This window comes from Anomalospiza imberbis, chromosome 15 (genome assembly GCF_031753505.1).
Source record: "Anomalospiza imberbis isolate Cuckoo-Finch-1a 21T00152 chromosome 15, ASM3175350v1, whole genome shotgun sequence".
In the NCBI taxonomy this organism is placed as follows: Eukaryota; Metazoa; Chordata; class Aves; order Passeriformes; family Viduidae; genus Anomalospiza; species Anomalospiza imberbis.
The window spans coordinates 16,111,403-16,128,753 of record NC_089695.1 but is presented as its reverse complement, the minus strand read 5'-3'; the positions used below and the strand labels follow the sequence as shown (position 1 = coordinate 16,128,753).

Genomic DNA, 17,351 nt, shown 5'->3' with positions numbered 1-17,351 from the left:
ATTGATTTATTTGGATGGCACCAGAAGAGGTGCTGGAGTGGCCTTTCTGCATAGGCCTACAGAACATTGGGGGGACACCTGGAACTGCTGGCCCCTTACTGGTTTTACACAAACTGGTCTCTTTGTTACACCAGTCTGAGCCCTTTCTCACCACTGCCATAGAACTATTAAATATTTTCAGGAAGGTAATGATTTATTGACTATGAGATGGGTGATAGCTACCTCCCATAGTTACCTGACTTCTCAAGTCTTCTGCAGTTCTCTCCTTTTCATGGATCAGTTTCTTTAAAAAGTTTATGTTTTCAGAGTTGGAATAATTAAACTCAGTACTTGTCTTTAACAGAACAAGTTGGGAGTGGGTGTACGGGGGAGAAGTTGAGATATTTAAGATGTTTTTTGCAAGCAGTTTATCTACCTGGAGAAATCATCTGCAAGTATTGATGAAGACTGGGAACTTCATTCTTCTTGCTGCAATTTGGCAAGATGCATTTTCAGAGTCACTGGCTGTGTCATCTGTCCCTGTTGAGTGTGCAATGAGAATTATTTCTTATCATTAGATCACCCTGAAACTGCTCTGACACACACAGATCCAGGAACCAGTGGATGTAATTCTTGCCCACACTTTTCATCAGGTCCTTAAAATGCAGTGGAACCCATTCAAGTGCTTCTCTTGTTGAAATGCTCATACTGGAACAATTCTTTTCTTCTGATTTAATATGAAAGATTGAGAGCAAAATCTCTGTCTCCAGCTGCACCCTACAAAACAGACCGTGATGCAAGAATTGTTCATGATCAAACCCAAGCCAATACCCGAAATGCTTGGCTCCTAATTAACAAATATTTTTCTGGGGCAGGGGAGTAATTTCCTGTTGGTAACAGGTTTGCTAAATGGAAGATGCTCCCGTGGTTCCCCCACTGGAAGATGAGCCATCAAATCCCCAGGGAATTCTCACTTTTCTGCACATACGAAGCCCCAAATGTGCCATTCCTGCTCCCCCTTCCCAAACTTCCCATCCATGCCACGGGTCCTGCAAACTCCTCCTGGGATGTTCTGCTTTCACTTGTATGCCGTTTTATGCTGATAGTTCTTTCTCTAACCTGCAAAGAAATCCCAGAAAAACGGCTGGGGCTTTTCATTGTACCCATTCATAGGTAAATACATTTTAAAGTCTCCTTTAATTGTTGAGTTCCCACGGGGCAGGAGTAACTCCTGGTGAAAGGACTCCCTCTGCTTTTTAAAGCTATCAGTACCAGCGTTACCATGGCAACTGCCACATCCCATCGGTTATCTGAGCTGTGGAGCGGCCGCTGGAGGATCCCATTACCCTGACTAATGGGAGTGGTGCTCGGGGCTGTACGCAGGGATTTCTCCCTCTGCTGGGAATTGCTGCTGGGGCTCAGACACCGTGTTCAGGATCCAGGAGAACAAGGGACAAAGCAGAGGAAAAGCAGAGATGTGGCAGGCTCAGGGAGCAGGCACTGGCACCAGCAGCAGGGCTGGAAATGGGGTTTTCTCTGGAACCTTGCACTCAGAGAGAGTGGCAGTAGGAAGGGGTTGATTTGGAGGAATATTCCCTCCTTTGAGAGTTCCTAGAAGTTTCCCGACAATCTCCTCTCCCTGTGGATGCAGTGGGCAAGTTCCTGCAGGGATGTCAGGCAGCTCTCTCTGCACCTAAGTGTTCTCCAGACTGTGGTGGATGATCTGAGTGTGGAGCCAAAGCTGCCTCTTTGGAGGCTGAATATTTTCAGTGCATTCAGAAGGTCACAGGTTCTCTTTTCCCAAAAAACCACTGCCCAGCCCTGCCTGGCCTTGATGCAATCTCACACCTGTGTGGCTTCAGGCTCTCACTCAGTGGTGTGCATGCAGGCAGGTGAGAAATGGTGCTCCTCATCTTTCTGCCTGAGCTCAGAAATCCTTCTTCTGAGGATTTCTGAGAAGAGGACAGCTCACATCTGTCCCAGTGGCTCTCCCAGGCTGCATGAGGCAGATTGATGGAGCCATTTGTGATCATCAGTGACAATCAGGAGCTGTGAGGATGAACTGAGTGGGGATTTGTGGCTCAGCTGCCAGGGAACAAATCTGTCTGATCACAGCCCCAGGTATTGCTCTAAACCCTGCAAGTTTTCCCATGTCTGGGTAGGAGTTTGGGGGTTTTGTAAGAACTCCCAGCTAATTCCTTAATTTGTACAGGCAAGGGCCCAAAAATGTCACGTCCATGTCTAAAACACACAAGAAAAATCTGTTTTGATTTAACTAGAATGCTCTCTACTGGCTTAGGGACCACTTAACAAAGCAAAGAAAAAAAGCCCCAAATACGTTTTTTTAATAGGAAATGGACTGTTCCTTACAGTGCATTCTTGTTTTATGTTAGCTTTACACACATAGATACTCTTTTAAAAAGTCAGGAAAAGCCTCAACTCTATTTATTTTTGCCATCGGTAAGCAATAACAGAATAATCAGCTGAAGAGATTTGTTCAGTCTTGGTTTGGGTTTTTCTCCATTTAATTGATTTTTGGAGAGAAGAAAGCGAATCATTCTGCAGAAAATCTCTAAAAGTGGAAGTCACAGAGAATATTCACATGCCTAAATTTTTGTGGGGTACACCTGCAGAAAGTTCATTCTTCAAACCAGAATATATTGAAGGAAAAAGATTTACAGAGCAGAAACCTCAACTAACCCTTGGCTTTGGAGCAAAATGCTTGAAAATATTTCCATAAGCGACCACATGGAGATACCCCTGGTGCTAATTCCAGGATGTAACTGCAGTTCCCATTAGGCCTGGAGGATTTCTGACACTGCATCTCTGTCTCTAACACCACTCGGCACTTATCTCTGGCACCCCACAGGAAATCTGTGTGTTGGGCAATCTTCCTGCCAGCATTTGAGGTGAAATGAAAGATATTTAATGCTGGTGTGGCCACTGTAGCAAAAGAGACCAAGCAGGATGGAGGAGCAGGAAAGAATTTTCAGCTGAGTGAAATCACAGCAAAGTTTATTGCCTTTTGGGAAGTGCATTTGGAGTCTTGTAGTCAGACCACTGAACGCTAAAAAAAAAAACCAAAAAGATAATAATCAAGGAAGTGCAAAGGTTCAGTGACACAAATTTTCTCCATGCAATGTTTCACTCTCTCTAAAGCAGCACAGGCTGTGATTGAATGTTAACCAGAGCTGAGCTGCCTCTTGTTGGTACTTGCAGATGCATTAAAGCCTGTTGGGTCGGATCCACAGCTAATGGAACTGGCCTGGTGCCTTTGGAGGCAGCATAATCACCTCGATTACTCATTTCTGTTGTTTGCTTTTAAAAGAGTAGCTCTTGTAAGTCATTTGCAGCAATAAAGCCTCATCTTTCTAATTCAAAATGGAAAGGCTTTTAATTCTTAAGTTACCCAGGGGACACTTTGCTCACCAAGTCCTCACTTTTTCCTATAAAGCACCCACATAATAAGTTTTTAAGGAGAAATGGATGTACTGAACCATAAATGCAGAAATATTATTTCCTACTCATGATGGGAGACATAAATGCTGAAATACAGGTGAATTTGTTGCCCTTCTTGAAGGAACAGACTTCCAAGTGATATTTTCTTCAGGCACAAGAGTGCACTGAACAGAGGTGCTTTAATTCATGCAAGCCTGACCTTTGGAAGAAGATAATTTCACAAAGCAAATGCACCTCAGCTTTCCCCTAGAGCCAGCCTGATACTTGGCTGTGGCATGGTGGTGGTATTTGGGTGGTTTTGCCTCAGAAAAAGCCAAGATTTGGGGAATTGAGATGTTTGCAGCTTTGGGTGGCTCTCGCTGGGGTTGTCTGAGGGGGGAGTGAGCTCTGGAGCTGGGTTTGGAGGGATGTCAGGTGTCAGGAAAAGGCAGTAGCAGAGCAGGGAACACAACCTGCAGTTCAGGTGTGTTGCCATGAGCTAATCCCTGAATCCTTTCTTGCTCAGGGCTCCCAAAGCTTTCCCTGCACCAAATCCAACATCAGGGAGGAGTGAGAGGGGACGACTTTGCATTCATGAGACTGCAGAGGTTGAGTCTTGGCAGGCAAAGGGCGGGCAAGGAGACAGTTTATTGATGACTTGATTTATCTTGTGTTCCCGTTAATGCATTTAAAAAGGGCCTGTGATGAACTGAGGCATCCATTGCCATGTCCCACGTGGAGTGACCAGAGGAAATGTCACAGCCAAGGCTGTGCCAGGGCAGCAGGGAAGGGCTGCACGTCAGGAAAGCTTGGAGAGGATGTTTCTGTCTGCTGCAGTCCCACTAATTGAAAAAACACCTCAAATTAGGGATCTGGAAGGAAGCCTCTTCCAGCACTGCTCAGCTCCTGAAATGGGCTGCCAGGTGTTCTCAGGATGTGGCTTTGGGAAGAAAAGCTCCTTTCTGAGCAGTTTTTGAGTCACCCCACTTGTTTAATTTGGGGGCTCTGTTCCATTTCTTTTGGACGTAACAGACACAGAATCATTGAATTGCCTGGGCTGGGAGGACCTGAAAGATCACCTTGTTCCAGTGGGAAGCCTTCTGACAATTGAAAAAGAAAGAAAATATTCTTATAGGAGGAAGGGGAAAGCACCTTTAAAAACCTGTCTGGTCTGCCAAAATGGCCATGTATTTATTTGGTGTTCCTAGAAACAACATCACCCTCTCTCACTATACCTGCCTGCTTGATGAAGGAATTTTTATGGCATTAAATAGCAGAAAAGAGAAAGCAAACCCAACAGAGCTTTTTATTTACCTAAATGGAAATTCACTGATATTCATTGGTGAAGCAGCTTTATTTAAAATGGCATTTAGAACTTCCATAAGGAACGGGGGCTTGGAAACAGAGCCATGAATTTTCCATCCAAGGGGTTTGACTTGGCACAGGGAGATGTCACGCAGCCCGCAGCTGGCACCAGACACTGTTAAAAAGATCTGAGGCTATTAGTGCCTAAACAGCCACTAGAAATTATATTACATGATGGAGACTGGCTAATATAATTGAGCCAGCTAGTTATTGTGTGCATAATTTAATTATTTGACAAATTGCTTAGAAACACGGTGTGCTCCTTCCACACTCATGCTGCTCTCACAGCTTTAGGAGGTGCAGAGCAGAGGAACTGCTGCTGGCTATCCTGGAAAAGTGATGTTCCTTTTAAAGATTTGCAGACTTGGAGAGGTTCTCTGGTGTTGTCACGGTGGGCTGGGGTTTGCAGAGATGGGTAGAGCCCAGGGGGACATGGCTGGGAGGGAAAATTGGCTCAGAGACAGCCAGTGCTGTTTCAAGCAGACTCTTCTGAGGCTTTGGGGTACTTGGATAAATGAGCCTGTCTGCAATCTGTGATTGTTTTGGGCTTTGATTGCTGGGCTGTGTGGGCTGAAAGGAACCCACGGAATAGTGGAGCAGAGAGTCCCAGAATAGTTTGGCTTGGAAGGGACCTTAAAAATCATCCAGTGCCACCCCTGCCATGAGCAGGGACACCTCCCACTATCCCAGGTGGCTCCAAGCCCTGTCCAGCCTGGCCTTGGGCACTGCCAGGGATCCAGGGGCACCACAGCTGCTCTGGGCACCCTGTGCCAGGGCCTGCCCACCCTCATAAGGAAGATTTTTTTTCCTAATATCCAACCTAACCCAACTATCTGTCGATTTGAAGCCATTCCCCCCTGTCCTGTCACTCCATCCCTCGTAAAGTCTCTCTCCATCTTCCTTGTAGCTCCTCCAGGCACTGCGAGGCCACAACTGTGTCACCCCCAAGCTTCTCCTCTGCAGGTGAACACTCCCAGCTCTCCCAGCAGAGCTGCTCCATCCCTCTGATCCCCTGGTGCCTCCTCTGGGCTCTCTCCAGCAGCTCCAGCTCCTTGCTGTGCTGGGCCAGGGCTGGGCCAGCTCTGCAGGTGGGACTCACCTGAGGGGGCACAGGGGCACAATCCCCTTTGCTGCTGCCCACTGGGGATCAGCCCAGGAGCAGATGGGAGAAGTTCCTGGCCCCCAGGATGATCCCATCCTCATCTGTTCTTATGAGAACTGGGGCCAGATTGGTTTATGGTTATGAAATGTAAAAGTTAAAGGACCAAAAAATCCCATCCACCTTAAAACTTCATTAAGAAACCTTGCAGCACTAGAGGAGTATTTTCCCATAGCCCTGAAAATGTAGAGACATGACTAAGGACATTCTCCTCTTACAAAGCATCTCCTAAACAATGCTTCTGAAGAATCTGGACACCATCTGGAATAAAGCTGTGCTGCAATAATAAAGAACAAATCCTACATCTCCTTGAGCAGTACTAAGCAAATCTGAAGACCCAATTGTGTCACTTTTTTTTGCAGTTAGCCTTTCAAAATTTCAGAGGCGAAGCTGTTGCCAGAAGATCAGCAAAATCAGCAAGTTATTACAAAAATATTTTTAACAGTGGGGAGCGAAATGACATTTTTGAAGAAGTGCAGTCAGATCATTTTCACTGCCAGGGTAGATCAGGGTGTCTGGGTGCTGGGCAAGGCTCCACAGCAGTTCTTTGACAGAGTTTGAAGTCGGGCAGCTCTTCCTGGGGTGTGTTTGGGGGGTACCTCATCACACCTGATCCATCTCAGTGTCCTGGCAGCCTGTGGCTCCCTCCCTGCTGACACACCAGAGTTTCCTTGCAATAACAACCCAGATTTGGGTGTTTGCACTTGGATTCTATCCTGGAATACACGAAGGCCACCAGGCTAGCTGGATCCAGGAGCTCCTGATCCTTTAACTGTACCGTCCATGTAGAAATCTGATGGTGTCAATCTTCCATTTCATTATCAGCTGGAACAAGTTATGCCATGAAGGGGAAAAAATTGCCCTCCTGAATTTTTCATTGTCAAGCAGAAATCCTTATAATGGATTCAGGAGTGCATGGATGTATTTGGATGCCCTTAGATGATTTTGTGATTTTTTTTTTTCTGTGAGTTAACTAGGTTGTCAGGGACTGATGGGTTTTCAAGGTGTAATGGAATTGCCATAAACTATAGGAAAAGATTTGCTGCCTCTCCAAGCACAGCTCTTAAGCTCCTCTCTGAAATAACCTTGACAGAATTTCTGCCAGTCTTGTTCATAACAAATTTTGCCTTGTTCTTTGCCTTTCTTCTTCTTCAAAGAGAAAAATTTAAACCAAAAGGACTTCTTCAGCTGAATTGCCTATTAAAGGTCAGAAAATTTCCCAATACCCAGCAACACTGAAGGTGTCTTGTACAACCAGACATGGCAGCAGCAGTGGGATCCTTTCCTGATAAACTGAAATTTTGTGAAGGGGCTGAGAAGAGTGCAGGAACAAAAATAGGCAGCAGAGGCTTCTGAGATCCCTAATTCACATTACAGTTGCAGAGAGTAGGAGAATGGTGCAGAATTTTGTAGGAATTTTTCAGTGATAAATGATCTTTGTCTCTTCTCTGGGCCTGGGTGCTTTTCTCATAGGCAGCAAGGCTTTTCTTGTTTGGTATCTTCTTGGCTCTCCTCCTGGTTTAAGTGTATAAGCAGGGAGAAAAGTGTCCAGAGTCAAGCACTGATTTACCAGGTCTAGAAATAAAATCATGCCTGGTATCTAAGACCACTCTGAAAGAGGGGAAATTTAGGTTGGATGCTGGCAAGGAATTCTTCCTTGTGAGGGTGCTGGGGCCCTGGCACAGGGTGCCCAGAACAACTGTGGATCCCTAGATCCCTGGCAGTGTCCGAGGCCAGGTTGGACAGGGCTTGGAGCAGCCTGGGACAGTGGAAGGTGTCCCTGCCCGTGGAATGAGATGATCTTCAAGGTCCCTTCCAAGCCAAGCCATTCCATGATTATATATTATATGAATAAATAAAACTCTAAAAACCTTGCAATGGAAAAAGCTGTTAAATAAATGCCCTGCTGTTTGGATGTGCCATTGTTCTCTGGCTGCCTTTTAAATAAGGCTTTGTACTGGAGTGAGAGAGGGGAAAAAGGGAATTTTTGATGAAAAAGGAGATCCTGGGCAGCTGATGAAATCAAAGAGAGCAGGGAGGATGCTTCCGTGGGCTGCATGAAAGCCAGGTTAGCTGGAACACCACTGCAATTAGGCATCCTCTGCCTGGCACAAAACCTGCTGGCACCTGATGTCCTGCTGCCTGATGAGGATGGATCCTTTCATTCATCTGTGCTGTGTGAAAATGCAAAAAAATGTTCTTTATCTCTGGGAAAAGGGGGAACCACCCCAAGTGTGCTGTTGTTGATGGGAGCTTGACATCATCCTTCATGGATGTTAAGGGCCTCTTTCCACATTTTTTGGAGGATATGGGGACTGTTTTGGTGTGATAATGATGTTTTCTCTTCTCTGTTCCCTCTTAAGGGAACCTTTGGGAATCATGTGAGATTTTGAGGAGAGGGCAGGCAAATCCCCTCCTTTCGCCCACTCAAGCAGTTACATCTGACAGATTCATGCCTGCAGCACTTCTAGGTTTTATCTGCTCACTAAATTTTATTTCCCCTCTGTGAATGTTTATATTGCTTAGAGACTGCCAAGGTTCATGTTAATCATAAAAAAAAAAAAGTGGAGGTTTATTAGGTATTGCATCTCTGTGATTCTTTGGTGTTTGAATGTTAATGAATCTTTGTATGCTCTGGAATAGTTGGAGAGGTGGATCTTAGCTCTGGCATGGCAGAATATCTGGGGGTGGATTTCTCTTCCCTTTCCTTTGGGTTTTAACATCTTGCATGACATTTCATCTGGAGCAATTTTCCGCCATTTATCAGCAGGTGTAATATTGTCACAGCAATTCTGTGAGTACAGGAAAGGCAGGAGGGTGAAAACTGGCTCAGTTACAGCCTGGAGGGAGGGGAGAGCTCAGCACAGGGCCATGATCAACTGGGTGTCAGCACTTGGCCAGAGCAGAGGGGAATTTGTTATTTTTAGGGACTCAATGGGTGGACAAGAGGAAAGAACCCCTCAAATTGCAGTTCTAATGGTTATTTCCATAGGCTGTGCATGCACGTGGGATTTAGCAGAAGAGCCATGAAGAGACATTTCTCCTCACTCCAGACAGCTCAGTTCTTTCTCTTCTGAAGGCTGAGTTTCAAGCAATGTTTCATTTCTCATTGTACATTTAACTTGGGGCACAGTAGCCAGACTGGAGAGCTGGGCTTTTCTTATTTCTGAATTTCTAGCCAGGGCTGCCCCTCAACATGGGCTTTGGTAGAACAAGATGTACATTAACCTTCAAATTAACCTCAAAGGGCACTTGTGCCACTGTCATCGTGGTTTAGTACCCACACTGGAATTAGAGGGAGTACCAGGCCTAGCTGGCTCCCCTTTTAAATGAGGAGGAGGTGATGGACATGTGTTCTACAGGGGAAATGCTCCTCCACACTGACCTGTCATCAGGATTGTGGTGGCTTTTTATGGGGAGGGATCTGTTTTTCCCAGGTGTCCTGTTGGAAAAAGTAGAGCATATTTAATCCAGGAAGTCTCTCTTTTTTACTATTCCAAAAGGACTTTTTTTTTTTTTTTTTCCATGTGTAATACAACTTCTTCTGGGGACACAAATCATGTCAAATTCCATTTGCATCTGCCTTGAATCCAGCTCAGCCTTTATCACCATGAAAAGGGACAGACTCCCCCAGGCTGGGAACCCAAGCTGCTCTGAAATATTTCTATCCACCCCTCTGAGGGGGCACTGAGAGGAGGTGGATCCCAAATTTTCTTGGTCAGGCTGGTGCAGTTCATACAACTGCACTCCTTTAGTGCCAGATCCCCCTGCAGCACTCCAGGACTCCCTAGCAGTGTTCTCCTAGATCCAGCAGTAAATTCTGCTCCCTCTGTTGCTGCCTTTGGCTTCATTGACCCATTTTGCAGCAGATGAGGTCCCAAGGAGAAGTTAATCCAAGCAGGAACATTAAAAGGCAGGTCTGGGCTTCAGAGAACTCTTTGTCCTTGGCAAACCCTCTTACCCCCAGTCTCACCTTCTTACATTTTATTGATTTAACAATGAATTCAGGAATCTCTCCTGCTAGATAAGTCTCCACAGCTCTCTCTTGCCTGAGTTCTGGATGTGATGGGTAAGATTTAACACCAAGGATACAAATTTACTTTCAGACTTTTGTCTTAGCCACCAGAATTGTAGCTCTGGATCTTCTAGGAGTAATCCAGCATGCTGTGTAGGAGCCCTCAGCAGGCAGTTCATCTTTCTGGGGGATTGCTGGGAAGGCTTTTCCTGCCCTGCCAGCAATTCCAGTGGCCCCTGGAATCCCTGCAGGATTGCAAATCCCAGAATTGCAGCTGCTGGAATGATTGAAGGGGAGAATCAGAGCAGATTTCAATGTGAACCAATATTAAGCAATTAATAATATTTATTGATACATTACTAATATTACATAACATTACTTTTGTAAAGATAAGATTGTATTGGTTAATTTTGAGCTATAACCAGCTTGCTGTTTATTAGCTGCTGTTCCTGACAAGCCTGTCCCCTCAGCTTTAGGAATTATCAGTTTTCCGACTTCCTACCATCACCTCTCCTGCAAGTTAAATCTTCTCTAGATAGATAGGATGCAGAGATCCTGCAAAATCCTGATGCAGCCGGCTCTAATTTAGGCACTTGGAATCCAGAACCCTTTATGCTGCATTTGTGGAATTATGGGAGCAAGAAAGCTTTGGGAAAGGGGAGGATGGGAGTGTTTTACAGCTCCTTGCTCAGTCCTTGATGAACAGACAGCTCAGCAAGAATCAGTGATCAGGGCCTCCATCCAGACATGGAGTAGGGACAGAAAACTTGCTGTTGGATGAACTGTTTTAGGAGGGACCTGGGAAAGCTGGAGAGAAGGGAGCTCCAGCAAAGAAACAGACAGGGTGACCTGCTGGGCACTGAGGAGAGGGGCAGTATTTGAGCCCCAAAGAGGGAATTGTGTCTGGTACCTCCAGCACCAGCATCCGCTCCTGGACATGCTGTGGGGTTTTGTCAGTAGTCAGGACATTGTCCTTTTACAGCTTGGAGAAATAGAGAGGGATTCCCTTTCTCCTGCAGGGCACAATTTGTCCTGGTGGAATTGCCCAGGAGGCACAAAGGGATGTGAGCTACAAAGACTTCATTGCTCCTCCCTGCTCCCAGAAAAGTGGGATCTGCCCTGGTCACTTCATCCACACACATCAGACTTGGAATGGGAGTCCTGGCTGCTGCTGGGCCAGAGCTGAGAACACCAAACACTACAGCAAAATCTATGCATTTGCAAGGGGTTAAGCACAGGAATGTTGAAAGTCCGTGGGGGGATGGGAATGATGTGGGAATCCAGGATATTGGACCCAGCATTCAGTCAATTACCATGCTTAGTTAAGTACTGCACGGTGGAGTGAAGGCTGCAGTCTGTTAGAATGTCTGTTCCTATAAGTCATTTAATTATGAGGCTGCTCATATGCCATTTTAACATATGTACAGTAACATTATCCCTCTTTTCTAGGTCACCATCCTCATAAGCCTGGCTCTTGCATTCCTTGCCTGCATAGTGTTCCTTGTGGTGTACAAAGCCTTCACTTACGACCACAGTTGCCCAGATGGATTTGTTTATAAGGTAAGGAACTTCAGAAGGATGAATTGCCTGAGCTAATGACAGGCTCTAATTGCCTGCATGGTTACAGCCCAGGCTGCTTTTTTTATTTTGACCAGGCCAAACAGAACATTTGGCAGGAATGTGTTGAAATTGAAAAAGTGTTCTGGGAAATGTGGACATGCATCTGACTCCATCAGCTACTGTTACAGTGTAATTGTTGGGATTAGCATTTGGTGAACACTACAGACAGATGTTCAGCAACAATCCCTCATATTTGTGAATGGATTTATTGCAGCTGGGATCCTGCATTTGCTTCCCACACTCCCAAGTAACTGATGTTTACTGGCATTGTAATGCAAAGCAAACTGCTGCAGTGCTGACGCTCTGTCCTTTGTGAAAGAAATCCAAATTTGCCCAAGTAGTTCACTTCTAGGTGCTCTTGAGCCTTTATCAAGAACAAACCCATGTAACAATTGCTAAAACCCAGTGATTTTGTATTGAATATTCACAGAACTGTTTGCCTGGTCTGCTGAGATAAAAAAATATATTTTGCAAAATAATTCACTGACTTCTTGCTGTGAATAAACTCGTAAATTCACAGGAGTCTTGACTTGACCACACTGAGGATAATAAGTGAGCTGGAAAATAGAGTAAGATGTTGGTGTATTAATCACTGTGAATTATTCTCTTAGGTTATATAAAAAGGGAGAATTGGGATTGTTCAGCCTGGGAGAGAAAAGGCTTTGGGGTGACCTAATTGTGGCCTCCAGTACCTGAAGGAGCTACGAGAAAGATGGAGAGAGACTCTTTACAAGGAGGGGGGACAAGGGGGAATGGCTTCAAAGTGACAGAGAGAAGGTTTAGTTGGACATTGGGAAGAAATCCTTCCCAGTGAGGGTGGAGAGGCTGTGCCACAGGGCCATGGCTGCCCCTGGATCCCTGGAAGTGCCCAAGGCCAGGTTGGACAGGGCTTGGAGCCACCTGATATAGTGGCAGGTGTCCCTACCCATGGCAGGAGCTTGGAATGAGATGAGCTTGAGGTCCTTTCATAGAGTGAATTTCAGAATTAAATCCAAACCTGAACTTGTGAAAAGAGCTGCCCCATTGGGCTGTGCCTCCTGTGCCATCCCCAGCCAGGTGCTCATCCCACAGGTCAGGGCAACACTCTCTAACAGAGCAGCACAAAGCAGCTTTTGCTGCCTCTGCCAGTGTGGGGATGAATTCTGGCCTGGGAGCAGCAGGTGAGCAGAGCTGCTCAGCCAGCCCAGCCCAGTCCCTCCCTCATCCCACGGCCCCGGATCTCCAAGATCTGCTGCCATCGGGGTTGCCAGTAGCAACCTTTGGAAGGCCAAGCCCGGCTTGGTGCTCTCCCAGGGCAGCTGCAGCAGTGTGGGTGCAAACAGGAGCCCTGAGAGCCACGGCATCACTCTGCTTCTCTTCCTGCTTTCCCCTCCCAGCACAAGCGCTGCATCCCCGCCTCGCTGGACGCCTACTACTCGGCACAGGATTCCAACTCCCGGGGCAGGTTCTACACCGTCATCAGCCACTACAGCATGGCCAAGCAGACCAGCTCCCGGGCCGTGTCCCCCTGGCTGCCCTCGGGCTCGGCCAGCCACGACAACAAGGCTGCCAAGACAGAAGGTCATTAAAGGGAACGAGCTGGAGCGGGAGGGCGGGGGGACAACACCTGAGCGAGCCCTGCTCCCATCGGGGCAGGATGGAATCCAAGCCAAGTGCAGGATCAGCTTCATGGATATTTCTTTTTGTGCGTTGTTCTCGTTGATTTGTAACCGAGTTGAGCTCTTGTACAAAGGCATGTTTGATGTTGACTGTACCTTAACGATGTAAAAATATTTTTAAATCATTGCTTAACTATTTGTTAGAAAAATAAATTAAAAAACAAAAAAAGCAAGTTAGGTAAACAGCCAGAAAGGATAAAAGCAGCAAAGAGAATCCCACCAAGTTTTGTCAGTGCTGGAAAGCTGTGACAGAGGCTCCACACACAGTGAAGGAAGAGCTGGAATCCTTTCAGGAGGGGCAGAGAGAACCTGGTACAAAGACATTGTGGTGCTGTTTGGTTTGCCAAAGCAGAGATATTTTGCTGTCAGATTGAATCCAGTGTCAGTGTTCATTCACTGATAGATAAATACAAGCATCCCCTCCTTCCCCAGACAGGCTCATGTGCAAACACAAAGCCTGCACAGTGCCCCAAGGAAATCCAGAAAGTTCCTGGCATTCCTGATGAGCCACCAGAGTGCTGCTGGTCCTGGCCAGGCTCTGAGGCTGAAATCCAGGCTGCTGCTTGGAGTTGGAGCAGGATGGGAGCAGACAGAGGCTGCTGCAGTGAAATCTTGAATAAACTTTTGAGCACAGGACTCGGAGTCAGGAGTTCAGGACTCTCCTTCTGCTTCTGGCATAGATTTCCCTGCATGAGCTTTGGCAATTTCCATGAGGCTTCATCCTTTGAGACCTCTCTCCTGAGGGTCACCAAAACTCAAAGAAATGCCATTATGATCAGAAGAGCATCTCAAAAATTCTGATAGTATTGAGCCTCTGACTTTTCAGCCCCTGATTTTCCCATGAAATGGGATGCTCCTGCTTCCTTCCTTCAGCTTCGGCTCCTTCAGCATTTCCTGTCATTCCAGGTCACTAGAGAGAGGTACAGATCAAATCTCTGCTTGCAAACCCAGAGCAGACCCCAAGCTTAATCCAGTCCTGCCCAGAGTAACACATCCTCTCCCCACAAATGGCACCTGAGATTAGTGCAGGCTGGTGGGATTGAAAAAACCCCCAAGGATTCTCTTTTTTCCAGAGCTGCAAGAGCAGAGTGCACAGGCAGGGCAAGGTTCACCTTGGACTGAGCTGCTTTTTCAGATTTTTGGCTAGACTGGGATGGAAATTAGGAACTGGCCCCTTCTTCCCTCGCATTGGGCAGTTTTGTCCTCCATGTCAGAGACTCTGGGCAGCGTGTGAGGGCAGAACTCCTCAGTCCTGCAGGCATCATGATAAATAACTGTATAGTGTAGCTAAAACTGTAGTGCCAAACACCATTGTCTGACTCCCTCTCCTCCCTTCCCTTTCCACCTGTAAATTCATTTCTCACTCAAAATGTACAAACCACCCCCTCCACCAACAACCCCAACTCCAGCAAAACCACTGAACAGTTTATAATTTTGTGGTGTATTTTTTGTCAGTAGGTAGCAGAGACTGAAGTATTTTTTGGTGTAATTCTTGAACTTTTCTGACGGGATTAAAATAAAGTTCGATGTGACTGAGAGTGGCTCCCGTGGGTTTTCTTGCAGGTGGTGGGTGGGATTTGTGTGGTGCTGCCAGGCAGAGGCTGCACCTTGCACCAGCCCCAAGGTGACTCTGGATTTCAGGAGGCATTTCCAGAGCATCCCTTTCAATGCCTGGATTTTATTCCCTATGTTCTCACCTGTTTCCAATAGGAAAATAGTAATTAAACTGCAGCTCATCTTCTACTGCTTTACAGTGGAGCTCCATTTCCATTTTAATGGGAATTCCTTCCAATGGACTTCCTTCCCATTTTAAAACCAATGGATTACAGGAACTTTTCCTGGCAGCAATGTGCCCCTTACCATCTTTTCCTGATGCAGGCATTCCTTGGGATGGGGGGGTTAAGGGAAATCCAGCTGACAAACCAAGGGCCACAGCTGAACTTTGGGAAAGTTGAGCTCTGTACCCAAACTCCACAGCTTGATTTGTAACAAGCCCACAGCTGTATTCATCTCACATGCTTCAGAAAGCAGATTGTGTTGCCTCAAATCCTTCAGCTCTTTGAAATGGAATGATAGCCTGGCATTAAATTGACTCATTCCCAAAGGCTAAAGAACATTTTGTAAAAGCTTTGGATAACTTTCCTTAAAAAAAGAAAAGTGTATTCAGGGTTGTGAAATTGAGCTACCACAGGAGAGAAACCACTCTGGTGTTAGAGGTCAGCACTGAGTACTTGTGAAATATATTGAAAGGATCCAGTGCTGTGCAGGATTGAGTCAGGGGATAATTTAACCATGCAATTCTATTGCCAGTTTCCCAGTAATACTCTGTGTGTTTACTTGAATCAGAAAAAACCCAGGAATCAAATCACTTGAATTAAAAGGGTTCTAGCTATTTCTAGATAAGTGAGTGAGTGAGTGGGGATAACCATTCCTATTTAATAAGGGAAAGATCAAAATCTGTATAGAGCAGAATAAAAAAAAAAAAAAAAAAAAAAAAAAAAAAACCACAAAAGACTCGGGGGGAAAGTAAAAGAAACCAAACAAAACTCCTGCTGCAAGTGCCACCACTGTGAATATTGTTATTACAGCTCCTGTACAAGCTGCAGTTGAGCTTCTGAGATTCAGCCACGTATTTTAATCAAGGGAACAGGGAGAAAATTGGAATTGTAGTGCATCATCTTATTATTTCAGTCTTTAAAAGCCTCCTTCAAGGTTGATCATGAGCTTTCAGCTCTGATTAAAGAGCGTGCTGGTGACAGCCCGGGCTCATCAGGGCTGTGGGCTCTCTGTGCAGCCTGAAGCCCTTGAGGGGCTCTGGAGAGCAATGTTTCCTGAGCGGTGCCTGGGTGCGGGTGAGGGCTCAGCCCTGGCTGACCTGAGGAACAAGAGCCCTCCCTGTGCCTCTCCCCGCATTTCTGTGCTGGCCAAGTCCATCAGCTCCAGCTTCCCACCCTGTGCCTGACCCTGCTGCAGCGGGAATCGCTTTGGGCGATCTTCTCCCCTATGGTAGAGCTTGAACTCCCCCCAGAATTCCCTTGTGGGCCCCTGGGCCTGGAAGAGCTGTCAGTGCTGCAGGGGTGGGTGCCTGGGCTGTGTGTCTGCCTTGCTGGAGCGGTAGGAAGGGTGGAAGGAGAGCTGGCAGCGCAGGGATGAGCTCAGCTGGCAGGACCAGGGCATCCTGGGCAGGCAGCAATCCTGGAGAACAACTGGCAGGACAGGTGGGAAAAAATAATTCCTCCAACGGTGTGGTGGTGGCATGGTGGGAACTCAGCTGAGCCCAGATCCAGAAAGAGAAGGGAAGGAAGAAACTGTTGAAGCTTGAGAAAGATGGAGAGCAAGAGAAAAGGAGATTGGCACCAGGCAAGGCATGGAAGCAGGAGCTGCTTTTGTGCTGTAACCCCATGACCCTGAACCACTGCATCCTCCTTGCCTTATCCAGCCTGTCTTGCTTTGGAAAAGCCTCTCCAAACATCTGCAGTGCCCTGAGGGGAAGGACTGACTCCAGTCCGCTTGGACTGCCTGCAAAACCAGGGCAAAGAGGAAAAGAGGTGTCCACAGGGCTGGCAGGGCACAGTGGCACAAACAGCTGAGCTGTGTCCGTCCGGGGTACTGGAGGTGACTTTGTGCTCTGGATTCCAGAGACAGCCCAAGGCGCTGCCCTGGGATCAGAAAAGGAACATGCCCTGTCCCTTGCATGTGATTTTTTATTCTCTTTATCCTCCCCCGTGCTTGCCAGCTGTTTCTGGTTTGTAATAATACCTCCAGTGATACGTGTAAGGGTCGTGCACTGAGCTGTCTACAATCACATTTTATACGATTAGTCAGGGGGTTTTAAAGCACCCTAATTATTACAGTCAAACCGGATTAAGCCATTCCTCTAATAGATTTTCAGTTCCTGTAAAATAGGCCAGGGAAAATGACTTACGGGAGGAGATGGGGGAAGGAAAGGCTCTTTCCTTCCATCTCCCTGGCCTTTGATTTTTCAAAATGCCAGCAGTGGCAGGGGCACTACAGGGATCCCACTGGGAGCACTGGGGCAGGAGTGCCCAGCAGGGTTGGGGTCTCTGGCACTCAGTTCTCCTTCTCACCTGCACTGGTGCCCTTTGAGGGGCAAAAG

The 17,351-nt window shown here is 46.7% G+C and overlaps 1 protein-coding gene across 1 annotated transcript in view; it reads left to right on the top strand.

Moving 5' to 3' along the window:
- Positions 1 to 14,770, top strand: part of NSG2 (neuronal vesicle trafficking associated 2) — a 31,713-nt gene extending 16,943 nt beyond the window's left edge. Inside the window, exons 4-5 of the mRNA XM_068206121.1 lie at positions 11,406 to 11,516; positions 12,953 to 14,770. Of these exons, the coding sequence (XP_068062222.1) occupies positions 11,406 to 11,516; positions 12,953 to 13,144 (303 nt within the window). The 3' untranslated portion in view covers positions 13,145 to 14,770. The remainder of the gene's footprint in view (positions 1 to 11,405; positions 11,517 to 12,952) is intronic.
- The last annotated feature ends 2,581 nt before the right edge of the window (positions 14,771 to 17,351 follow it).